Raw genomic sequence first — 27,560 nt, forward strand, 5'->3', positions numbered from 1 at the left:
TACAGCCCCAGCATTTGCCTGGTATGAAAATGGGAAACCACAGAAAACCATCTTCAGGGCTGCCGATAGTGGGATTCGAACCTACTATCTCCCGGATGCAAGCTCACAGCCGCGCGCCTCTACGCGCACGGCCAACTCGCCCGGTCTTCGATTAGTATACCAGGCAAAGTATTCACTGGCATCTTGGAAAGGAGGGTGCGATCAGTCGTTGAGAGGAAGTTGGATGAAAACCAGTGTGGTTTCAGACCACAGAGAGGCTGTCAGGATCAGATTTTCAGTATGCGCCAGATAATTGAAAAATGCTACGAGAGGAATAGGCAGTTGTGTTTATGTTTCGTAGATCTAGAGAAAGCATATGACAGGGTACCGAGGGAAAAGATGTTCGCTATACTGGGGGACTATGGAATTAAAGGTAGATTATTAAAATCAATCAAAGGCATTTATGTTGACAATTGGGCTTCAGTGAGAATTGATGGTAGAATGAGTTCTTGGTTCAGGGTACTTACAGGGGTTAGACAAGGCTGTAATCTTTCACCTTTGCTGTTTGTAGTTTACATGGATCATATGCTGAAAGGTATTAAATGGCAGGGAGGGATTCAGTTAGGTGGAAATGTAGTAAGCAGTTTGGCCTATGCTGACGACTTGGTCTTAATGGCAGACTGTGCCGAAAGCCTGCAGTCTAACATCTTGGAACTTGAAAATAAGTGCAATGAGTATGGTATGAGAATTAGCCTCTCGAAGACTAAATTGATATCAGTAGGTAAGAAATTCAACAGAATTGAATGTCAGATGGGTGATACAAAGCTAGAACAGGTCGATAATTTCAAGTATTTAGGTTGTGTGTTTTCCCAGGATGGTAATATACTAAGAGAGGTTGAATCAAGGTGTAGTAAAGCTAATGCAGTGAGCTCGCAGTTGCGATCAGCAGTATCCTGTAAGAAGGAAGTCAGCTCTCAGACGAAACTATCTTTACATCGGTCTGTTTTCAGACCAACTTTGCTTTACGGGAGGGAAAGCTGGGTGGACTCAGGATATCTTATTCATAAGTTAGAAGTAACAGACATGAAAGTAGCAAGAATGATTGCTGGTACAAACAGGTGGGAACAATGGCAGGAGGGAACTTGGAATGAGGAGATAAAGGCTAATTTAGGAATGAACTCGATGGATGAAGCTGTACGCATAAACCGGCTTCGGTGGTGGGGTCATGTGAGGCGAATGGAGGAGGATAGGTTACCTAGGAGAATAATGGACTCTGTTATGGAGGGTAAGAGAAGTAGAGGGAGACCAAGACGAGGATGGTTAGACTCTGTTTCTAACGATTTAAAGATAAGAGGTATAGAACTAAATGAGGCCACAACACTAGTTGCAAATCGAGGATTGTGGCGACGTTTAGTAAATTCTCAGAGGCTTGCAGACTGAACGCTGAAAGGCATAACAGTCTATAATGATGATGTATGTATGTTGTTGTTATTATTATTATTATTATTATTATTATTATTATTATTATTATTATTATTGTTGTTATTATTAATTATCAACTATCGTCTTCAAGCCATAAGTTTGAAGGCTGGTGCCCATGGGATATTGCATATGGAGAAGTGTATGAGCAAGTATGTATTTATATTAAAATTAAGGTGATCCGGCACATCACATATTATACAATAATAAAGTTTTATTATGAATCCACCTGTTCAATACATTATAATGTTGTTACATTAAAATAACTTCATTAGTTAAAAAGTTATATATGGGACATGTTTCGCTCCCTTATAGAGCATCATCAGCCAAATCCGAATCTCAAACAATTGTTATTTACGTAACAAAGACTTAAGAACCATTAGAACACTTTTGACAAACTTAAAACTTATTCTATTCAAAAATCATAAAATATAAAATCCTTGTATACATGGCTCAATTACATGTGCTTAATAGGAACATACATTAAAATTATGGAAGAGAGAGTACTAAAATATAAAATAAATAATATATATATCATGTCCAAAATCCTAGAAAGATGTGAAGATCAATCTTAGGAGCCAATTTGTGGATCTTCTTAGTAATGAGATCTGGTAAAAAAGTTATTTATCCCTTGTGGATAAGAGTCTATAAAGATTCAAAATTTATCGTCAAATTTGATGATTGAACTTATAACAGGATAAATGTTGGTCTTCAAGAAATTTAAATGCTTGTCATGTGACCTCGGCGAATGCTGTTGGAAAGATATGTTCATATAGTTGTCAATGACCGTTCGTTGAACTAATGGATTTTATAAAGATGATTGAAAGGGACGTAAATCAACGTTTGTATTGAAAGCTGCTGCTTGGTTTATCTTGTTGAATGTCTGTAACAAGAAAAGGAATCTTGTAAGTAATCGGAATTTGTGTTGCTAGTTAAGAGTGTGTTTCTAGAAACTTCACTTACCCCTCCAATTGCTGTTTGTCGGTTTGGTGTTGTCCGAGGTTATGTTGTGAAAAAACTAAGCAGTCCAAATTCGCAACATTTACATTCACCAATCCAGCCATTTTTCAAATAACTAATCCTATCAAAAAACGAGATGTAAATGTAGCATTCAAAACACAAAATACAAACAGAAACATTTTTTTCAACCACAATAGTATAAATTCCAACAAGAACCCTTATCTAAGCTCTGGCATCTATAGATTAACATGTGTAGAATGTAAATGTTCATATGTTGGCCAAACTGGCCGTAACTTTCTCACAAGATACTTAGAACACGTTAATGCTACAAAGCACAACAAACATTCTGCGATGAGTGCTCACATGAGAGAGTCAGGCCACCAATTTACAACCATAGAGAAAGACCTAAAAATTATAAAGAAGATAGAAAAAGGTAAACTAATGACAGAATTAGAAAATATTTATATCCACTTAGACCAGTATTTCAATAAGGAAAAAAATTTAAATGACGAAATTGAAATAAGAAATCCGTTGCACGAACAATTACCGAAACTCTTAAAGACGCTTAATCTAGAAAAAAGTAATTTTGCCAAAGTTTTCATTCCCAAAATAACTAATAAAAATCCAACATTAAAAAACTCAACCCCTCCCTGCGCTCCTACTAGACATTCCCCTTCCAAAACCACACCCACAAACATTTCTCCTCCTACCCCTACTCCCTCCCCTCAACCCCCACCACCTCACTCTTACAACACAAGGAGTAGACACAGAACAGACAGTCACAACATAACCTCGGACAACACCAAACCGACAAACAGCAATTGGAGGGGTAAGTGAAGTTTCTAGAAACACACTCTTAACTAGCAACACAAATTCCGATTACTTACAAGATTCCTTTTCTTGTTACAGACATTCAACAAGATAAACCAAGCAGCAGCTTTCAATACAAACGTTGATTTACGTCCCTTTCAATCATCTTTATAAAATCCATTAGTTCAACGAACGGTCATTGACAACTATATGAACATATCTTTCCAACAGCATTCGCCGAGGTCACATGACAAGCATTTAAATTTCTTGAAGACCAACATTTATCCTGTTATAAGTTCAATCATCAAATTTGACGATAAATTTTGAATCTTTATAGACTCTTATCCACAAGGGATAAATAACTTTTTTACCAGATCTCATTACTAAGAAGATCCACAAATTGGCTCCTAAGATTGATCTTCACATCTTTCTAGGATTTTGGACATGATATATATATTATTTATTTTATATTTTAGTACTCTCTCTTCCATAATTTTAATGTATGTTCCTATTAAGCACATGTAATTGAGCCATGTATACAAGGATTTTATATTTTATGATTTTTGAATAGAATAAGTTTTAAGTTTGTCAAAAGTGTTCTAATGGTTCTTAAGTCTTTGTTACGTAAATAACAATTGTTTGAGATTCGGATTTGGCTGATGATGCTCTATAAGGGAGCGAAACATGTCCCATATATAACTTTTTAACTAATGAAGTTATTTTAATGTAACAACATTATAATGTATTGAACAGGTGGATTCATAATAAAACTTTATTATTGTATACTAACAGATTTCAATACGGTTTAAAACATGAGATTAGTCACTTGCAACATCACATATTGTCGCCGCAAGCGTTGAGCTCGAAAACTATTAAGTAATTGTATAAGAATGGCTGTAAAGAAGACAGAATCAGTGTTTTTAGGGGCAACTGTTATATATGCACAGTATATTTTATTTTTGTGTTCGATTTTGGGGGTACCGAGCTCGATAGCTGCAGTCGCTTAAGTGCGGCCAGTATCCAGTAATCGGGAGATAGTGGGTTCGAGCCCCACTGTCGGCAGCCCTGAAGATGGTTTTCCGTGGTTTCCCATTTTCACACAAGGCAAATGCTGGGGCTGTACCTTAATTAAGACCACGGCCGCTTCCTTCCAATTCCTAGGCCTTTTCCTATCCTATCATCACCATAAGACTTATCTGTGTCGGTGCGATGTAAAGCAAATAGCGAAAAAAACATTATTTTGGGGGTAGCATGGCTGAGCAAGAGGAGAAAGACATGACGCTGCATAGTTGGCACGTGCTGAAGGGTAGTACATTAAGTAATTCTAAGGAAGAGGTAGATAAGTGTGTAGAGGAGGAAACAGATAACAGGAGCAAAGATAGCGAAGGAAATAAGGGTAGGAATGATGAAGTTACTATAGATTCATACGATAGTATGATAGGGGGGCGAGGCAGAGGTTAACCCTAACAATGAAAGTAATAATAATCAGTTACTAGAAATGATGCAGTTAATGTTAAGTAAAACAGAGGATAGTAAATCTGAAATAAAAAGTGAAATGGAACAAATTAAATGTGAAATAAGAAATGAAATGGGACAAAATAAATCTGAAATTAAAAAAAAATTGAAATGAATTAAAACAGAAGTGGAACAAACTAAATCAGAAATTAAAAATTAAGTAGAACAAACTAAAAGAAAATTAAGTAAGGAATTGAATGAACACAAGGTCGAAGTAATAAAAGGATGGACGAACACAGCAAACAGTTAGACAAATTATTTAAACAAAATGAAAGATTTGACAAGCAGATAGAGGAACAGAAAGAGACAACTAAGCAAAACAAACAATAGGTAGAAAAGAAATTTGTAGAGCAGAGGAGCGAGTTTTTGAATTAATGAAAAAAAGAAAGCAACAACACCAGAGGGGAGTTACAGACACAGGTGACAAGTATTAACAATAAAGCTGAGACCCAGAAGGAGGTAAGAAAAGAGTTTAAAGAACAGGTAACCGGGCGAGTTGGCCGTGCGCGTAGAGGCGTGCGGCTGTGAGCTTGCATCCGGGAGATAGTAGGTTTGAATCCCACTATCGGCAACCCTGAAGATGGTTTTCCGTGGTTTCCAATTTTCACACCAGGCAAATGCTGGGGCTGTACCTTAATTAAAGCCACGGCCGCCTCCTTCCAACTCCTAGGTCTTTCCTATCCCATCGTCGCCATAAGACCTATCTGTGTTGGTGCGACGTAAAGCCCCTAGCAAAAAAAAAAAAAAAAGAAAAGAACAGGTACAAAACAATATCAATACGGTCAAGTGTATGATTGAAGGCAACACTAGGGGACAAGGAGAAAAGTTGGCGATTGTAAAAGGCAATACAGTTGAAATTAAGATGAAAGGAAAACAGAACACTTTAGTGAACGAAATTGAAAGAAGAGAAAAAGATGTAGATAACCACATAGCGATAGCAGAAACATGCATAAGGTGAGAAGTAAGAGAAAGACAAGGTTACATTGAGAGGCAAAGTTATGGAGGGATTTACAGTAAGGAAATAGAATTACCAAAGTTCAATGGGAAAAAAAACCAACCCACTAGAATTTCTTAAGATAGTAGAAAAACGGTTTGGGAAACGGATTGAGGAGGGGGTTTATGGACTGGGTAGAGGTGATCAACATTATTGATCATGCTTTTGTGGGAGAGACGCGTTCCTGGTTTTCAGTCTATGAAAGCAACATGAAAAGTCTGAAGGAACTTAAGACGAAGTTTACAGACAAATATTGGAATGAACACGTTCAAAGCCGTGAGAGAGAAAGCATAGTATTTGGGAAGTTAAACATAATGAAGGCGTCTCTATGACTGAGTATTTTCCGTTACATGTTATGATTTGCTAGAATTTAGACGGAATTGCGACTGATTCAGATGTAGTCAGATTACTGTTACAACATTCTCTGGACTGGGTACGCAAAGCAGCGTTTATGCAAAGTATTAAATCTATCCAGGAAATGGAGCAGTTATTAGTGATTTGTGATGCATTAGGAAACATTGGGCATAGAACAGGAAACCCACATAATTTTGTTCCTCATAGTGAGCCAAGGGACAATAGGAGACAGCAAAACTACGAGAATCGTAATCAGTTTCAGCCACGGAATAACGGTAGGAGCGGAGCACCTGAAAATAGAACGGGAAATGCCCAACAAGACAGAGGACAAGTTACTAATGAGCCAAGTATAAGTTTGCGAGCGCAACCTTTAAACTAAATGCAGCCTGTAATGAAGGGTTAGAATTCCAGCCTTATCCGCAAGTAGTTAGAAAATGTGTTATGAAACTGTTGCCATATGACCTAGATGTTAAGGAAGATCTTACGTATGAACCAGATCATAATTATTTAGACTCGGGTGAAGAAGTGGTTAATCCTGTTGTTAAATTAGAAGTATGGGGAGCGTATGTTAATGCGTTAATTGATATAGGAAGTCAGAAATTATGTATTCGCTCAGAATGGTATTATTCTTTAGTTAAACAGGGTATTAAGATTGATGAGATGTCTGTTAAGTCAACATTCATTATTACAGCTGTTGGTAAAATGTCTAAACAAATCTGCAAACAAGTAGAGATGCTGATTATTATAGAAGGTTTTATTTCTGTACAGGTATGTCTGGTTATTCCTCACCTGGTATTTGATCTCATCTTGGGATGTGACTGGCTGACCTTAAAATCAGCCCAGTTAGATTACAAAGAAGCAATGGTAAATCTGAAGTGGGATAAGTTTGTCAAACCCGAACTGGAAAATGGAATTCAGGAGAAAACGAATGTTTGTGCCATGTTGAGTGTTATTGAGGTTTCTAGATTCGAGGAGGAACCCAGAGTGGGGTTTAAATTATGTCAGTTGTGGTTGAAAGAGGATCAGAAAGATGCCTTATTTTTAGCTGCGAGTAACAGTAAATTAGAGGAAGTCCAGAGGGACAAATTGTTGGCAGTTTTATGTGAACACGCTGAGATTTTTTTTCTGAGAAACCTGGTAAAACACATGTTTATGAATATTCTTTTTCAGTACTGGATGACAGTCCTTTCAGCGAGCCACGTTATGCTATACCACACAAATATGCCAAGGCACTTGACAGCAAGATACAAGCGATTACATGTAATTAATCTCATAATGGAACCGTATTGAAGTTGATATATTAAAATTATAAAATTTTATTACAATCACTTATTCAATACATTACAATATATTTATAGGATTATAGTATAATCATGAAGTGTTGTAAATAATGGGACATGTTTCGTTCAGCATAGCAAACATCATCAGCCATTAATACACACAGACTAGGTCAGGGCCCTGAGTTTAAAAATTATCAAAATACACTTAAGAAAATGGAAATTGCAACACCATGAAGGCATTGGTCGTTTGTGTTGATTTTCAAGATAGAGAATTATGCCATGTAGGTATGTAAACGATTAAAGTTTCAGACCCATTGGATTGTTGCTACAGGTCTCCCCACTTGATTGGTCGCGGAGGAATCAACTCCAGTATACGGACCCTGGTGCAGCATAGTTAACTTGCAGTCTGTGCAGTGAAGTGGTTCCCTATCAAACATGCCTCGGCGACAGAGAAGAGCACGCTATCAACAACTGTCGCTGCACATGTTGCTCGACAGGCATCTACGGTACAACGTGTATGGCAGCAGTGGTCAAATGAAGGTACCCACACTCGTAGACCTGGCACAGACCCAGTGCGACAGACAACTGTGAGAGAGGATCGCCGCATTACTCGGATGGCCCGGATGGAACCCCATGCAACAGCAGCGCAAATTCGAGCAGCTGTGGCACCCCACGTTACACAACAAACAGTTGGTAATCCCCTGCATGCAGCTGGCTTACGAGCCCGTGTCCCTGCAGAAGGTGTTCCATTGACCTCACAACAGTGATGTGTAAGGCTGGCATGGTGTCGAGAAAGATTGACGTGGGTCGACGAATGGCATAGGGTCGTCTTTAGTGATGAATCACGCTTCTGTCTTGCCCGCAGTGATCGCCGGAATCATACGCGCCAACGTACCGGAGAGAGGGGCCGTCCAGATCTTATTGTCGAGAGGCACACAGAGCCAACACCAAGCATTATGGTGTGGGGTGCTATTGGCTTTAATGTGAAATCACAATTAGTGCTTGTTGAGGGCACTATGACTGCTCGACAGTATGTTGATAGGGTATTCAATCCAGTGGTTGTCCCTATGATGGCGAACATTGCTAATGGGATGTTTCAGCAGGACAATGCCCAGGTTCACACTGCACGCATCTCCAGAGAAGCTCTCCACGACATCACAACCTTAGAATGGCCCGCCAGATCCCCGGACCTCAGTCCTATTGAGCATGTGTGGGACATGATGTGTCGACAACTGGCCAACCGTCCTCAGCCACCCACAACTCTGGAACAACTGACCCGTACAGTGTAGCAAGCATTGGCCACAATTCCTCAGGAAGCAATCCAGGGCCTTATCGACTCCATGCCTCTACGAATTCATCAATTTATTGAGCTCGTGGTGGGCACATCCTGTATTGATTGTTGTCCAAACTTGCGGTCAGAGGGACCTGAAAGTGTAATCATCGAAGCACAACCGAACACTCGTCCTGCATGTTCAATTGCAGCAATGTAGCACCACTCCTTCTGAGTGTTGCAATTTCCATTTTCTTCAGTGTAGTATCCTCATCTCAAAAGAGTAACCGTGTCGTAATAAAAGAGTGATCATCAACGATCAACACAATATAAACAATAGACTTGAGATTGTGACAAAATATGTGCAAAATAAAAACAAGTATTCATCGTGAAATGCTTTAACAATAAACAATCTGTAAAATAAAAACCATCATGGGGTTGTTAAAGTATGACAATAGGTGTTGTGGAATTAAAATGTACACCAATGAATGAAGTGTGGATTAATTAAAATTGTGAGGTTGGAATTCTTTCAAATTGATTAAAAACAAAAGTTAAAATAGGGTTTGTTAAATCATCGCGTGTCCAAGTTGAACCAGTCAAAAGGCACATAACAGCAATACAGACTAAGGCTTACGTATGACGTGAACACCAATGTTAGTGAATTCCATAGCAGAGAGACAATCTTGATACCACAAGAGTTCAAGTTGAGCTAGTCAATATGCACATGCTAGCAATAAGACAAGGAAACTTTATGTGACGTGGAACACCGGAAAGTGGACTCCTTATAAATTAACGGCAAACTTGAACATTGGGGGAGTTCTAGCAATCCTTAGGTGAAAGAGAGCAGATTATGGCGCGTATTGGAGTTTGGAATCTGAAAAAGAAAAAGGGGAATGAAAGTTGAGTTGATAACAAAACATGAAAAGGAGAAAAGTTGAAAAGGAAGCTTACCCCTGGAGCTGGTATGAGGAGTCCGCTAGCTTTGGATGCGTGAAGCAAACTGGTGAGTAGACTTATTACTGCTTCTAGTATACAAGATACAAGCGATGTTAGCTGACGGGGTGATTGAAGTGTCAAATGGCCCATATTAAATCCTTTAATCATGGTACCTAAGAGTGATGGAAGCGTGAGACTGTGTATTGATGCGAGAGAGATGAATAAACATATTTGTGCTGACCAGTTAAAATCGCAGACAGTTGAAGAGTTAATTCAGGGTTTTCAGGGTAACAAAATGGTTTTCATCTGTTGATTTAAGAAGTAGCTTTTGGGAGATCCCTTTGAGAGTAGAGAACAGGCCTCTTACAGCATTTAATCATAAGTATAACTGTTATCATTTTCAGCGCGTTTCCTACAGGACTAAGAAGAGTTCTACAGCTTTAATTAGAGCATTAAATATAGCATTAGGTAATGACACAGGGGATTTCTTTACAGTTTATATTGATGATCTGGTCATACCTTCTAGGACCTTGTGCTTATAAATTAGCTGACGGTGATGGCGTTCTGCTTGGCTCATACAACATTGGGAGTTTGCGTAAATACATTACGATTCCGGCAGATTTTCTGTAGAGATGGGATGTGTAGGCTACTCTTATCTCTTACATAATGTACCTGTCGCAGAGGGGAGTGACCGCTCTCCGGTAGGTGGATTTTCCCGTGTTTTGTTTTGCTGTCAAGAGGGTGTGTGTATGCGTGCGCGCGCGTGTGTGTATATATACGATAGACACTAGTTCACATACTTTTTGGAATCCGCTATAGGGGATTTGAAAAGAAAGGGAAAAGGGGGATGAATTTTTAAAAATGAGTGTATCTCAAAAACTTAACATGTTACAGATGTAGAAATTGGTATTTGGAATCTTTAAAAATAAATACATATTTTGGTTTTTGGAAAATCCACTTAAGTAAGGGCTGAAAAGGACTGAAAAAGGGATTGAATCCTTTAATTGTGGTACTTATATCTCAAAAACTGAATGTTACAGACATGAAAATTGATATTTGCAGTCTCCTTTAAAAATAAATACGTATTTTTTTGTTTTCGGAAAATCCATTGGTCGGGGGGGGGGGGGTTGCAGAAGGATCAAAAATGGATTGAATTATGCTTTATGAGGATATTTACATCTCAAATATTGAAGATGTTACAGATGTGAAAATTGGTACTTGGAATCTCCTTTAAAAATAAAGAAATACATACCTTCTGTTTTTGGAAAATCCACTTACGGGGGTGAAAAGAATTGAAACAGTGGGTAAGTTTTTAAAATAAGTACATCTATAGTATATCTGAAAAATGTAACATGTTCCTGATATGAAAATCGCTATTTGGAATCTCCTTTAAAAATAAAGAAACAAATTTTTTTGTTTTTGGAAAATCCATTCAAGGCAGGTGTAAACAACCGAAAAATGGGTTGAATTATTTTTATGAAGATACTTATATCTCAAAAACTAGATATTACAGACCTGAAAATTGGTATTTGGAATCTCCTTCATAAGTAAGAAACACACATTTTATTGTTTTGGAAACATCCACCTAAAGGAGAGAATAGAATTTATTGAGAAAGGGGGTAAATTTTTAAAATGAGGTATATCTACAGTATATCTCAAAACCTTAACATGTTCCAGATGTAAAAATTGGTATTTGGAATCTCCTTGAAAAATAAAGAAACTTGTATTCTTCTGTTTTTGGAAAATCCACTTACGGGGCTTGAAAAGAATTTTTAAAATGGGTCAGTTTGTAAAATGAGTATATCTGCCATATTTCTTAAAAACTTATGTTACAGACATGAAAATCGGTATTTGGAATCTCCTTTAAAAGTAAAGGGACATGCAGTCTTTGTTTTTGCAAAAGTCACTTAATAGGGGGTGGAGGAAGTGAAAAAGGAATTGAATTCTTTTTACGAGGATACTTACTTATATCTCAAAACCTGAAGATGTTACAGACGTGAAAACTGATATTTTGAATCTCCTTTAAAAAAAAGGAAAAACATAATTGTTTAAATTTATACTCGAGGAGGAAAGCAACGGGAAACTACCTCACTCCTCATTTCCCCAGTACGCCTCTTCAGTGATGCCTAGGCCATCTATGACAGCAGTTGGGATAGCTGTGGAGGATCAAACCAGCCTTCGGGCTGAATACCCAGCATACAATTATACTTGAGAGGGGGCTATTTGTCACATGTACAGTCCTATGTCGCATGTTCCAGAGTTAACTCTCCCAGTAGCCTGGTCATCTTAGCTCCACAAGGCAGTACCACAAACATGGTGTACAAAGAGATTCTGGGGTAAATGAAACTCAGTTTTTTGGGTAAGTTTTTATACCTTAGAAATTTTCAGATAATGTCTTAGTGCAGTACTGAGGAATGATTACTTTTATCAAATCATGAAATCCATGTGAGTGAAGCCACGGGTAACAGCTAGTTTTCTATAATTAGTAAGGATCCTACGTCAACTAAAACAGACTTTCAGGAACACATCGTTCTTAATAACTGAACAGGAATGTAAAGTTTGGTTAATATGAACCCAGGACAATGAAAGCTAAAGGTTTCCCCAAAATTCATAAAACTGATATCCCCATGAGACCAGTCATAAATTTCACAAATTTCAGACCAAGTCCATTATATAAACTCAATTTATCCAGAAATTTCTCAAAATAAATTTTCATTTTTTAGCCAGTAAATCAGTAAAAGAGATTACTGAACTAGATGAAAAAATAAAAAAATATCAAAATTCAGAACCACCACCCATTACCTTCATTTGACCTAATCAGCATGTACCCAAGTATCCCAATAAAGGAAATATATGATATTATTGTCCATAATGTAAATAAACATAGGCTAGTAGGATAATCCAACAAAAAATTGAAGAATTGAAAACTTTTTAAAACTAGTCTTAGACAATAACTACTTCAGTTTCAATGAAATAATATATCAACAAAAAGGACTGGCCATGAGTTCACTGGCATCTGGAATTCTGGCAGAAATTTATTTAGATCATTCGGAATATAAAGAAATTATCAATAATAAAGAATTCAGTAATATTTGTCTGTGGGTAAGATTTGTAGATTACTTTTTTAAATATTGGATAAAGGCATCACGACTTTCGTAAGTTTAAATGCCATCAACCTGCACATCAAACGAACGGTGGAGTCCGAATCTAGGGGGGTTCTTAATTATTTAGACTTTACTATTAAGAGAAACCCAAATTCTCTCAGATTTGATATTTATAGGAAACCCACTCAAATGATCAATACCATACACAGTGATTCAACACATCCTGAATCCCATAAAAAGCAGCATACTACAGTATGGTTTATTGGGTGCTTAAGATACTTTTATCTCACAGGGATTGTGAGGAAGAACTCAACGCTATCCGTTACATTGCCAAGACTAATGGTTACAATAGAAAATTTATAGGGAAAATAATTAACAAGTTCAAATACAATATCTAAATGACTTTATCTAGAGAAAAAGTAACCGACACCTCAACCTCTGTTTTCACCTTCAATAATGAAAATATATATCAGGTCACAAACATTTTTAAAAAGTACGGCCAGAAATAATAATAACAATATTAATACATCTAATTTCCATAACACTCTTTCTGTAAATCGTAATGATAATTTGCTAAGGAGTTTTTCAACAAGATATCTTGAACATATTAATGCAAACAAATATAACACATTCTCTGCCATGGGACAACACTTGTTGGTGGAGGCTGGTCATAAGTTTACATGTGCTGAAAAAGACATGAAAATTATCACAGTAATAGACAAAGGGACCCTTTTAAATATCACTGAAAACTGTTTTATATACTTAGAGCAGTATTTCAATTCTAATTTCAGTTTAAATGAAATCTCTGAAAGACCTAATATATTATTCAATATCATCATTCCCATATATGATAAATTCAGAGCAAATAAAAATTGTAATCCTAATCAACACAACAATTCCACTTACCCTCCCTAAAAACTCCCACTCCTTTACACCTGCCAGCTCCACCTTAGGCACACATACCTCCCCTCTCTACCTTTCCACTCTTATCCCTCTTCCTTCCGCTTGCACTCTCTCAATAGACAGTTGTGATTCATGTTAGAGTATGGTTACATCAGGTGTTGGTGTTGTACATGAGGCGAGTCTCATAAACAATTACATATTTTTAACCTTCTTCCCCTTCAAAACATCTGTTCACAACTCTCTTTGCTTTTTTTTTTTCCCCTTTTCTTTCTTTCACACACGTTAGTCGCTTAACAAGACTATACTATGAACAATAACAATTTCAATATATTTCTCAAGATCCACCAAAATGTTACCTACCCCCTGTGGGTGGGAGACGCAGACGAAGAATACACCCACAGTATTCCCTGCCTGTCGTGAGAGGTGACTAAGCGGGGTGACCAAGGGATGATTGTATTAGAACCATAAAACTACATGTGATTAGTACCATAATGCGGTGAACACCATGGGTCGCCTTTACTTGCGAGTTGTACCACTATAGTGTATTAGGTACACAACAGGTGTGTGATTAGTAGCAGCAGAGAGTGGCTTCACTGTGGGTTTACAGTACCTGTGATTAGTACCACTATATGAGCAACACCATGGATCTGCATTGCCTGTGATTAGTACCCACTATGTGAGACACACCATGGGAATACCAGCGCCTGTGATTAGTACACCTATATGAGGAACACCAATGGTTTGCGTTGCCTTTGAGTGGCGACATTATGTGAGAAACAACGTAGGTCTGTGTTACCTGTGCAACGTACGATACTTGTGAGTAGTACCATAATGTGTTGAATACTGCAAGTCTACTCTACTTTTGATTAGTACCGCAATATGACAAATACCATGGTTCTACTTGACTAGCGATAAGTAGCATTATGAGGGACTGTTCACCTAGATTTTGGACCCCTTTAGACATCAAGCATCATGGTTTCAAGAATGTGCCTTAGAAGCAGTCCCTTGGTCAGTAATACCATTGTTTTAAGATATTTTCTGGAAGGTGGGGCATTGCGGGTTCGATCCACTGATTGTCTTAAAATCATATTCATCCATGCATTCTTCATCATCACGTTTTGAATTCTCGTCAGTGGGTGATTTTGGACTTTAAAATTGTCATTACATTCAATCTCATTTGTTCCAGTAGGGGCCGATGACCTAGATATTAGGCCCCTTTAAACGACAAGCCTCATCATCATCATCACCATCATCATCAAAATGTTACCTAATGAGGTGAACCATACTCATGGTATACCGTATGTCACATGTTCACCTTTTTAATACAGAAGTATTGAATGTTAATTCATGTTCCTTATGGAACTTCTTCTTCTTCTTCTTCTTCTCCTCCTCATCGGTTCACAAGTCTTATTACATCCTTTCTTCAACCTTCTTCCAGGCATCTCAGTTGCTTAACAAGACTGAATTTTGAAAAATAATCAACTTTAAGTTACATTTATCAGTGAATTAAAATGTCACCTGATAAGATGAATTACAACTTTTGTCAAGAATTTTAATATATTTTGTGACGTCACTTGGACATAATTTTACTACTTAACCTTTGGTAACTTGCTCTACGATTCCACCCACCAGAATCCGCATGCGGTCATTTCGACCGCACATTTTCTATGAGTGGTTTTAATACTAAAATTATTGTTTGAACACACAATAAATTTAAATGTCGGACCATAGATTTATTGTACAAATGTATGTCTGGCCTGTTGAGAGTATTTGGTATTATAACATACCCTATTACACATAACAAAAATAAATATTCCGCTTATTAGTTCATTAAGAATGTTTGGCAATTAGAACTACTTGTTATGAATATCATTTATTAGGAAATACAAATCTAGTTGAAATTGAGTTCTACGAAGAGAAAATGAAAAGACAAATAAAACAGTACAGAATGAAAACCCATTCAAGACATGTCCAAATGCCACAATACACTAGTCGTTAGTTATCTTCATTCTCTAACACCAATTCAAAAAATGTTGATAAAAGTTTGTTCTTGGAAGATAACACTGAAAACGAATTTAATAATGATTGAAATCTATTTCATAACATATTCAGACTTACCAAAGTGGTAGTATTCAGTCATTATCCTCTTCTACCATTTCAATATTTTCCACTGACAGCGCCCAGTATCTATTTGACTTACAGGTAGCTGACGTCAGTTTCTCTTCTTCAAGACCCAAAATGCTGTGCAAATGGACATGTGTATCAGGAACAATACAGTCGACTGATACACGATGAATCATGTAATCCCTGCGCAACATCATTGAGAGCTCCCTCAAATAGTTCCAGCAAGTTAGGCCACTCCCATTTGGCCTGTCTCTAAAAATAATGAATCTGTTGATTGCTCCAATGTTCAAAAGCATGTAAAATAATGTAAGGAGCTATCGATTACTGATTCTAGAAATAGAGTATTCAGATTTAATTTTGTCCACAACGTCGACGCCCCCTTTTGTAAGGTTATAAAATGTAAGCATCTCAGGTCTTGTAGGCTTTTCTTGAATCTGGGTCAATCTTATCGTCATGCATTGTGGAAAGGAGAAGAAAATTTCTGTTCTTTTTAGGAACATATGAAAGAAGTGTTTGTTCCCTTGATGTGCAAATGGGCTATTATTTTCTTTACACCCTGAGGGTGGGGGACGGAGACGAAGAATACACCCACGGTATCTGCTGCCTGTCATAAGAGGTGACTGAAAAGGAAGACCAAGGGATGATTGAATCAGAACCATGAAACTACTTGTGATTAGTACCATCATGCAGAGAACACCATGGGTCGCCTTTACTTGCGAGTAGTGCCACTATGTTAGGTACACAATAGGTTTGTGATTAGTAGCAGCAGAAGCAGAGAGCGGTTCACTTTGGGTTTCCAGTACCTGTGATTAGTACCACTATATGCACAACATCACAGGCTTATGTTGCCTGTGATATGTACCATTATGTGAGAAATGCCACGGGTCTGGGCATTGCCTTTGATTAGTACCATTTTATGAGTGACACCGTTGGACTGCATTGCCTGTGATTCGTACCTACTATGTGAGGAACACCACGGGATAGTACGAGTGCCTGTGATTAGTACACCTATGTGAGGTGCACCATGGGTTTGCGTTGCCTACGAATGGCCCCGTTATGTGAGAAACGCCATAGGTCTGCGTTATCTGCGTGATGTAAAATACTTGTGAGTAGTACCCTAATGTGTGGAACACCGTGGTCTCCGCTACTTTTGATTAGTACTGCAACATGTCAAATACCACAGTTCTTCTTTACTAGCAATAATTACCCTTGTGAGGGGCCGTTGACCTGGATTTGGGACCCCTTTAGACAAGAAGCATCATCGAATCAGGATTGATTTTTGTAAGCAGTCCCTTAGTCAGTAATACTATTGTTTTACGATAGTTTCTTGGAAGGTGGAGTGTTGCGGGTCGGATCCACTTATTGTTTTAAATTCATATTCATCCATTCATTCTTCATCATCACGTTTTGAATTCTGGCGAGTGGATAATTTTGGACTTTTAAATTGTCATTAAATTTTGTCTCATTTTGTACCATTGGGGGCCGATGAGCTAGATGTTAGGCCCCTTTAAACAACAAGCATCATCATCATCATCATCATCATCAGTATTTTCTTTACGAGGCTTCATTTGGACAAAGACTGGGAAATCTCTGGTTCATTATTCTTCATCGTCCTGTCCATTGTAAGTTTGTGATTGTGCTAGTGGTACAGAGGTATACCAGTTGTCCATAGTATATTGCATCCAGATCAGGAAACTGGCTGAACTAGCCACTCAACTACGCTTTTGCCACTGTTATCAACCTTATAAGGCCCTTCAGGTTGTTTACCTACGTATACTTCCATCTAATATGTGCAGAATATTCTGGCATCAACCAAGGAAAATACCTTGTGACTGTATTTTTCTGGCTTGTTTTTAATATACTGCCTGAAGGAACAACGGCCACAAAAGCCTTCTAACATCTCATCAGTTGTGAGATATTCACTAAGTGAAAAATAATTCATGCACTTAGATATGAAGTCCTCACAAATCATCCTGATGTGTGTTAGCTCATCAACTTTGATCCTATCACATTGATTATTTATATTATCAAATCTGAGAGCACATAAGAGAAACTGAAATCTTATTCTGGGCATCATAAGGCAAAAAGGCTTCAACACCAGTCCCATCTGTAGCCCACAGGTCTCTCAAGTTAAAATGTCTTGATTTGTGTACACCTGCCAAATACAAAGACCAATCAAAGACCAATGTTTGTGTTAGCAGCATCACGTGGTCCGTCATAGTCAGGCCGCATTTTTTTCAATCCGTAAGTTGGTGGATGTTACAATTTCCTCGAGTACCTCGTTAGGGAAATACAGCTGCCATGCTTCTAACGAAGACTGGACATGTCTTGCCTCACTTATGGCACCTGGTAATTAGGATGGTTTTACTATATTCCGTTTTCTTGTACGACCTGTTTTATGTATTACATGAGCATCCTGTCTTACCAATCAGATATGATGCTGTATCTGACACGGTGGAAGGAATGTCTGTTCAGATTCACCAGACTCCTCGGTTTCTGAATTATGTGCGCTTTCATTCACTGTATCATTCCCTGATGGATGCTTATTATGAGGAGTCAGGGTATCATAAAATGGCACACAATCAGAATCATCAAACAAATAGCATCTAGCAGTAATCTGTTTTCTTTCTAGAGCACGGTTCAATGATTCTTCTTCTTTTTTCTATACTCCGAAGAAGTTGATCAATTCTTTCTTGTTTCTTAGGAGCCATGTCTTCTATAAGAATAAATAACACAATGTGCAGAAATGACACATTGAGTGCCAAGCAACCCCATTTGGGTACGTGAGACTAGTCAAGTTTCTGAACTTCATGTTCCCATATGGGATCGTACGTTCAATGGAAATCGAGAACTGTGTGAACCCATTCGGGTGTGCAGTAAGTGCGTGTTTTGAAGCTGTGTAAAGTCTCTTTCTGCCATCTGTTGGCCGTCTGTTCATGTACGTGCATAGTCCACCTTTCATTCGTCAATTCCTGTTTTGGCGCGACCCCATATGGGTACGTCAAGAGCGCTTTGTAGGGTGACAAAGTCATTGTCTGTCTTTTGCACGGATTGTTTATGTAAGTGTGCAGTGCTGTGAGTTTTCCTTTTCTTTAAGTCACTATGAGTAAATTGAGCAGTAGAAGACTTAGTGCAGATAGTCTGGACGATATATTGAACAAGTCGGACAATGATGATGTAGACGAAGTACATAGTTACAGTGATTTTGAACCCAGTATAGAGCAAATAGTGATCTCGCATGTCCATCCACATTGATGAATTATAATCTTCAGCATACACTTCCCCACTGTACTCCAGGTTTCCAAGCCACCTGTTGCAACACTTTTGACTGACTTCAACAGTCTTCAACGGTATAGTCACTGGTTTCCCATGTTGCACAATCATCACTACTAGGTTCTCTTACCCAAAATAAAAGTTATACAAACATAACTATATACATATTCATTATTTCATATGATAAATATGGAAGGAATCAGCTACTTTTATATTACTTTATATTTCTTATTACTTACAATTCCAGTGGAAATGTAACTGTGTTTATGCTCATTACGGACTCCACTGTTCTGGTCTAGGAGATGTTTAGCTGTAACTCATTTGATACAAGGGAGGATGGAATTATGCTCTGTAACTCTACAAATTCTTCTTATAATATTATGCTCTTACATCGCAATTTACCAAATTCACATGATTTTCACTACTTTATGCAACAAAATCTTATACGAAAATTTCCTAACCTTAAATCGGGACATCGTCATTTACAAACATTTCCTAGTCTAAAATCGGGGATCTTACTTTTGTACGGCTCCAGTATGAACAAGCTAACGCGTCTCTCATAATCGGCATATAACTCGTTCCTGCAAAGGAAAAGGTACGTATGGCCGAGCGTTGGGGCATTAACTACTGTATATGTGCGACCGTATATGGTTGCGCGTGTACGTATACAATTTGTAATGACCAATATGACCCCATTCAGGGTCACAATATTTGACCTAATATACATAAATAACTTAATATATCATAAATATATCCTCATTTCAGCAATCACTTGCTTGGTTAAGCCTGTGAACGTTTTGGCATCGGGGAGTAACTTGATGTCATTAGTCCACGGCACTGGACGAAAATCCCATGAATTTTGGTATGGCACTGAACGTGTTAAGCGTTCAGACTGGTATGTATACAGCACAAACAAAAGAACACATTGAAACACATTTACTCGCACGCGGAATAAAAGACCACAACTTCTTCCGTGTTCAGAATTTCCTCGTCAATGTGTATGTTCAGTCTTCAGCCCTAAGGCTGGTTGGATCCTCAACAGCTCTGCCATCAGCTGTCATAGATGGCCTAGGCATCACTGAAGAGTCGTTCTAGGGAAATGAGGAGTGAGGTAGTTTCCCGTTGCTTTCCTCACTGAGCCAGAAGTTGCTATTACATATCAGTCTGCCAAGCCCACTGAAATGCATGCACCGACCGACCCTATGAGCAACATTTTCATACCATTCATAGCAGGGACTGGCTGTACAAGGAATGGCATTACTAGCATCGCTCATACCTCAGTCACTTTCATATTGTCAAAGCCAAGGATAAGACAGAGACAGATCAATGAAAGTAACAAAATTGCTCTAGCCCATACCAGAAGACACAGTGCACTATAAACACTACATCTTGCCAGCAAAGGCATGTCAAGACAATAATGGACACTAAATTAAAATTAACTGTTGCTGCAGTAGTGTTGCCAACAGTCCAACAAAGGATAAGAGGAGCAAGAGCATAGCCAGATTTAAGCTCTTTGCAAGTTACGGATGGTTCTTGAGGGTTAAGAATAGAATTTTAACTTGTGTTCCCCATAGTATTATTATAATGGTTTAATATACTGTATCATTAGATTTTAAGAACAAATTTTATAATTGTTTGAAGGACTCAATAAGTAAAATATATTTGTCAATTTTAATTATACGTGGTTGAAAATGACCTAGAATATGGTCAAAACTAGTACCACAGCGTGATGTTTGTATAATCACAAATAAAATATGTATTGATTAGGTTGACATACATTTTCATCCTATTGTAATTGTTCTTCAGTATGGACCAAACATGAAGATTATTTCATATGATAAATATGGAAGGAATCAGCTACTTTTATATTCCTTTATATTTCTTATTAGTTACAATGTAACTGTGTTTATGCTCATTATGGACTCCACTGTTTTGGATTAGGAGATATTTAGCTGTAACTCATTTGATACAAGGGAGGATGGAATTACTCTCTGAACTATTTCATTGATGGAATTTTTACTTATGTTCTCATATAAACTAATTCTAATTATGATTATTTTCTACTCATTGCTTCATTGTCTGTGTTTTTCAGATTGCAATGTGGATCAATCAGAACTTTCTGTTGCTGACAGATTTGGAAGTTAGTTCAGACCTTGATGTCACTTTTCTCTCTCTGCGGAACAATTCAGAGCTTAATATATCTATGGATGGTGATGGACATGTGATAATTTCAACACATGATATGGCATTGGCAGGAGAGCTAGTACAATCCTTAGCAGCATTTCTAAACATAGATGAATTACAGGTTTGTGAAGTATTTTTCTTTATTAATGGTTTTGTATACCGGGTATCAATAATGGTAATGGGTCCAGAAATGCTTAATTTCAATGTTAAAACTCATGCTGCCAGGCTGAGTGGCTCAGACGGTTAAGGCGCTGACCTTCTAACCCCAACTTGGCAGGTTCGATCCTGGCTCAGTCCGGTGGTATTTGAAGGTGCTCAAATACGACAGCCCCGTGTCGGTAGAATTACTGGCACGTAAAAGTACTCCTGCGGGACTAAATTCCGGCACCTCGGCGTCTCCGAAGACCTTAAGAAAGTAGTTAGTGGGACGTAAAACAAATAACATTATTATTAAAACTCATGCTTTACAACTCTGTATAGTACGTTGGTCATAGGAAACACGCAGGAACAGAATGTACCAGCATACCACATGAAACTATTTTCTTCTTTTATGTATGAGGAATGTGTCCTGAAAGTTTGGCCTACCTAATTGTTGCACCCTGTATTAATGGCATTGATGATGATTGGATAGTGAGTGTGCTGCTATTGCTGTTATTTGTTATTTAAATATGTTGGCTGTAACTGATCGAAAGTTGAGTGTACTACATGACTGCTGTTATTATTTAAATATGTTAGTGTAAATAATGGACTGTTAAGTAAGCTGCAGGCCTACTGTTGTTATTTAAATATCTGGCTGTGTTGATGGATTGGGTTGTGCTACTTCAAGTGTTTGTGTGTCAATTTTATTTTGTATTTTAGTACTAGTGTTGTACAGGGTCTTTTCTTTAGCATGCTCGGCAGCACCACTCAGAGCACGGCACGGCTGGTGCAATGACACTCGGTCGCTAGACGGTATAATGCGCACTTTTCCTCCCCACTACTCACGGCAATTCACACTTATAGAAATCCATTTATAGTGAAACTATTAGTCTAAAACCTACCTGGCATTACATTTGATGTTCAAAATGTTGTCCCTCAGCTGTCAAACACGCCTGACACCTTGTAAATAGGTTTGCAGATACTCGACAAATCTCAGCCTATGTGATGTTCGAAATAACTTGTGTAATGTTCTCTTGTAGTTGTTCTCTTGTGTTAGGATTGTTCACATACACTTTTCCCTTCAGCATCCACCACAGGTCATAATCACAGGGATATAAATCAGGAGATCTAGGGGGATAATTAACCACACGATCTTCGAAAACTTCCCGTATTACCTCCATAGACCGATTAGCAGTGTGTGCCGTCGCATTATCTTGCATAAAGTAGGCCTAACCATTACTCCTTTCTTCTTCCGTCAGCTCTTGAAAGAATGGTCTGAGAATGAGGTCTATATATCGATCAGCATTTATTGTTTCGCAGAAAAATATAGGTCCTATAATTCTGCGAGCACTTATTGTGCACCAAACTCCTATTTTTACATCATGAAGTGGACGGACATGCAGCTGGTGGGGATTTTCTGCACACAAGTAGCGATTGTTTTCACTATTTACATAGCCACTTAAGTGTAGCCATGCTTCATCACTATAAAATAAAAGTTCTGGGTCAACATACCCATCCTGAACTGACTGAAGCAACCAGTTACAATACCGAACCCTAGCGAAACTGTCAGGTCCTCTTAAATATTGGGCAGGGTTGGGTTTGTATGGTTTTGCTTTTAACAGTTTTGTTGCTTTGTGGGCAGAAGATAATGACACATTAGTTTGTATGGCGAGATGCGACAGGGATTTTGTTGGAGTTCTTTCCAAGAGAGCTCCTATTTCGTCAAGCTTTTCCTCTGTTAAAATGGTTTGTCTCCTGCGTGATTTCTTGTGAAGAATGGACCCGGTGGTGCGGAACTTCTTTACTAATCTACATACCGTACTCCTATGGGGTGGGAGGATTCCAGGAAATTTGCGAATGAATCAAAAGCGGCATTCTGTATAAGAAGAATGCTTCGCATAGCACAACACAATGAATACACGCTGTTCTACTGTATACATCACTAATTAAACACACGATTAGTATTCCTACAGAATTAGTATTCCTATTTTAAAGCGAACACATTGAACACGCTACCATTGCCGCAGATGAACTGAACTATTGCTGTGTGAGAAGCAATGGTTATTGCTACCGTACTGCATTAGATCATCTTAGCCGGTCATGAAGCAAAATATCTCTCGGCAAATGAGTCACCCGGCCACGCTATCGCCTTCTGTGCGTGTTCTCCTGACACACGGAGCAGGCCATAAAAAAGACCCTGTATTTGTGGTGGAGCATTCCAGCTACTGTGGGCTTTGTGATGATGAGGCACTTTCCTCAGGGGTCATGAATATAGAGGGCCTGAGCTCTGGTCATAAGTGAAGATGACTGTGGAGAAGTTGGACTTTGATACAGCGAGGGAAGCTTCAGCAGAAAAGTACATTTGCTAGTAGTATCTATTTTGTAATTAAACATCTAAAAATATTCTCTGCTTCATATTAAGAGCATCCTAAATTCCTGCTAGCAGTAGTTTGAAAATACTTGGAGACTATGTGACAAGCTGACTGTAGAAACAAACTGTACATCACTATAGAATGCTGCCCCAAAGAGTTAATTTTAAAGCTGGACTCCACAATGGAGCTAGTGGAGACACTTGAGAGGAGATGCATTGACTTCTGTGCAATGCAGGGAACACATTAGGCCAGAAAGAAGTGAGAATCAATGCCATTATAAATTGATATACAGGGGTACTTGGGTAATGATAAATGTCGTTGACATGTGCAAAATTGGACAGGTCGTTTCCAAGTCCTGTCGTAATCACAAAGACGCACACAGGAGATGCTGTCAATTGTGTACACTGTTTTGCACACACATTAATAAACCACCATTTTGCACAAAACACTTGATTGCTACATTAGCATGTCAACTAACTACCAACACAACAAAATCACAGCATGAGTTCGTACACTGAATTCAACTGGCGACTTTTGCTAACAACTCAACTTAACTCCCTTGCCTGGCCAGGCTTCTAGAAAAGAATGACGCAACATGATTTCTCGTATCTTCTCGAGTCTCCAGTAACCTTTGTACAAATGGATTGAACATTCTATAGAACTCCAGTGACAAAAAGTGCGTTGTTCTGGACTCTTATCCTATGTTGCACAACATTACATCGGATTTATACATCATGTACTATTAATTATGTGTTCTTACATTAAATAAAATCTTAATATACATACAGCATTTGTATCATGACATAACCTCACATGTTTTGTTACACAAGACAGATACAGCACATAAATAATAAATTATACGACCATGATTTATACCAAATAAAGTCTGTACATAACTGCGTAAATAATAATAATAATAATAATAATAATAATAATAATAATAATAATAATAATAATAATAATAATAATAATATTCTTCATTCATTCCCTTTTCCAGATTCTCTCTGGGCAGGGTAGTGTACCAAAGCCCTCCACCTTACTTTATCTTTCCATCATTCCTCTTCTAGTACTTTATTGATATCGCCTCCTCTATTTGCAATACAGTCCACAACAGAGCCCCTCCATCTCATTCTAGGACGTCCCCTAGGCCTCTTCCAGTCACTGTATCCATGAATGTTCTCTTTGGTATTCTCTCTCCTGGCATTCTCATCATGTCCTTAAAGTAAATACAAAATTTTAATATTCCACCTTCTCAATACTAAAAAAACATTTGATGTTTTTACAAAAACATTACAATGATATTAAAAGGTACTAGTTTCGGTCCACTGTGGACCATCAGCCTAGCCAAATTACAACAGTAAAAGACATAGTGATAAAAATAGTGTGGAGAAATGAGAGAGGATCTAGAAGGATGGGATGGTGGTGGAATGACAGATAAAAGTGAAAAACCATATTTGCGAATAATGATAAAAGTAACAGAAGTGTTCACAATGACAAGTAAAATCTTGTGAAGTCACGTAAAAACTCTTGATGAGATAGTCTTTGGTTAGCAGTTACTCCTGTGTTGCACGATTGACATATATAACTACGTATATGCTTCTAGAAAGTTGTAGATGTAAGTTCCACTTTTGCGGAGAGGGAAGAATTGTCCGATGAGACCAGCACAAGATTAAAAAGTTGAACCTGTTCTATGGTGGAATGAAAGGCTTTCTGTGTTAAACAGAAGTAGTCTCAGTTCAATCGGGACCCCAATGAACCTGGGGAAAGAAGATAGTATTAACGCGGGTAATCGGATAGAGAACAAGCGAGGCACCGGAAAATATAAACGATGACTCACCTTGCGCTGCGTGGAACAAACTTGCTGTATTGAATGCAACTTACGGAGTGAGCGTAGCGCGGAGTAGATCAGCAGGAAAGGGGTAGGTGAATACGGAGGGGAGGAATGACGTAAGTGGTGGAGGGTGGGAGGAATGGGAAAGGTTCAAGGCGGGGTGGACGGGACAGGAAGTGATGGTGTTTGTATTGTCGGGGGACCCTTAATTGACTTAAAGAAAGAATTTTGAACGACCGATTTGTTTTTTCTGTAATAAGTCATGAAAAGGTCAAATAAAATATTGGGTTTCTCAGTTATTTCGTTAAGGGTATAGTTGGCATTAAAGTATTGATCTAAATGAATGTAAAAGTTCTCTATTATATTGAGTAGAGGTCCTTTCTTAGCTATTTTGAGAATGTCCATGTCTGTTTCAATATTCGTGAATTTGTGGTTATAGTCGACCATATGTTGGCCGATAGCTGAAACTTTGTTGTATCTGACTGCATTGAAATGTTCTAAATATCTAATGTTGAAGCTCCGGCCGGTTTGCCCCACATAAGAAATATTAGAGCATGTATTACATTTAATCCTGTAGACGCCTGATTTTGTGTACCTATTTATTTTATTAATATGTGATGTGTTATGTAAGATTTGTGTGTTGTTGTTGGTTTTAAAGGCTATTTTCATACCATTTTTCTTTAAAACATTGGTGATCTTGTGAATTCCATTGACATAAGTGAAGATGGAAAAAGTCATGTTTAGGTGGTTCTTTTTTAAGTGTGGTCTTGGGGCAAAATTTTTGTTTGTTAATGATGTTTTCTATGAAATGGCTATTGAAGCCATTGAATCTGGCAATGTAGCGGATAGTATTCAATTCGGTATGAAGATCTTTTTTATTCATAGGAACGTTGAATGCTCTATGTACAAGACTGTTATATGTTGCTTTTTTGTGGGGGAGGGGGTGAGCTGAATCTTGTCGGATTGTGACGGCCGATTGGGTGGGCTTTCTGTAGATCTTGTAGGTTAAAGATTCCTGTTGTCTAGTGATCGTAATATCCAGAAAATTTATTTTTTGATCTACTTCCGACTCCAATGTGAATTTAATATGCGGATCGATGTTACTAAGTGTTTGAAGTGTGGTGTGAGCATCTTCCAAGTTCTCGTTGATAACTACTAGGACATCGTCGACGTACCTAGCCCAAAGGAGAATATTGTCGAATTTATTGTCGATTTTAGTATTCTCGAGAAAGTCCAGGTAGATTTCTGCGAGAATGCCTGATGCAGGTGAACCCATTGCCAGACCGTTTTGTTGATAGATGGTACCATTAAACGTAAAAAAGTTGTTATTTACGACTAATTTCAACAATGTAATGAAATCTTGAATTTCCAATTTACTCAAATGACTGTTTTTGTGTAAGTTACTTTTGATGATGGGAATTAATTTAGAAATTGGAATGCTTGGGTACATGTTTACGATATCAAAGGAGTGAAGTGAGTAGTGAGGTTGCATGTTAAATTTATTAAGTTTGTCTATTAATTCAAAGGTAACTTATTTCTAACCGATTTATAGGATGAAAAACGGTAATTTTTGCTTAGGAACTTTTGAATAAATTGTGCGGTTTTATATAAAGGGCTCGGTCTAAAATTGATGATTGGACGAATGGGAGCACCTGCCTTATGAATTTTTGGAAGAGCTCTAGCCGTAGGAAGCCCAGGGTTCATGCTTATAAGCTGGCTTTTTTCATGTTCAGTGAGTAGGAAGGAGGAGTTTTTTAAGGTTTGTTTAAGGAGTCTTTGGACTTTTTGTGTGGGGTCTTTTTTAATTATGGAAAAGGAACTATCTTTAAAGAAATCTGATGTTTTACTTATATGTTCATTCTTATCGATGATTACGGTCGTGTTGCCTTTATCGGCCTTGGTCACGATTAGGTCGTTGTCCTTAATTTTTTTGTTTAGGGTGTGCAGGAGCTTCAAATCGGTTTGTACATTCCTGTTATTAGAATTGGCGGTAAAATTAGGTGAATTATTGCGAAAAAGGATGTTATTAAGTTTCTTTTTGATGTCATATCTTA

The 27,560-nt window shown here is 38.0% G+C and overlaps 1 protein-coding gene across 1 annotated transcript in view; it reads left to right on the forward strand.

The window, feature by feature from the left end:
• LOC136864133 (Bardet-Biedl syndrome 2 protein) overlaps window positions 1–27,560 on the forward strand; it is a 220,991-nt gene that overhangs the window by 130,346 nt on the left and 63,085 nt on the right. The window contains exon 10 of the mRNA XM_067140753.2: window positions 21,074–21,286. Coding sequence (XP_066996854.1) covers window positions 21,074–21,286 — 213 coding nt within the window. The remainder of the gene's footprint in view (window positions 1–21,073; window positions 21,287–27,560) is intronic.

Source organism: Anabrus simplex, chromosome 2 (genome assembly GCF_040414725.1).
Source record: "Anabrus simplex isolate iqAnaSimp1 chromosome 2, ASM4041472v1, whole genome shotgun sequence".
Lineage (NCBI taxonomy): Eukaryota > Metazoa > Arthropoda > Insecta > Orthoptera > Tettigoniidae > Anabrus > Anabrus simplex.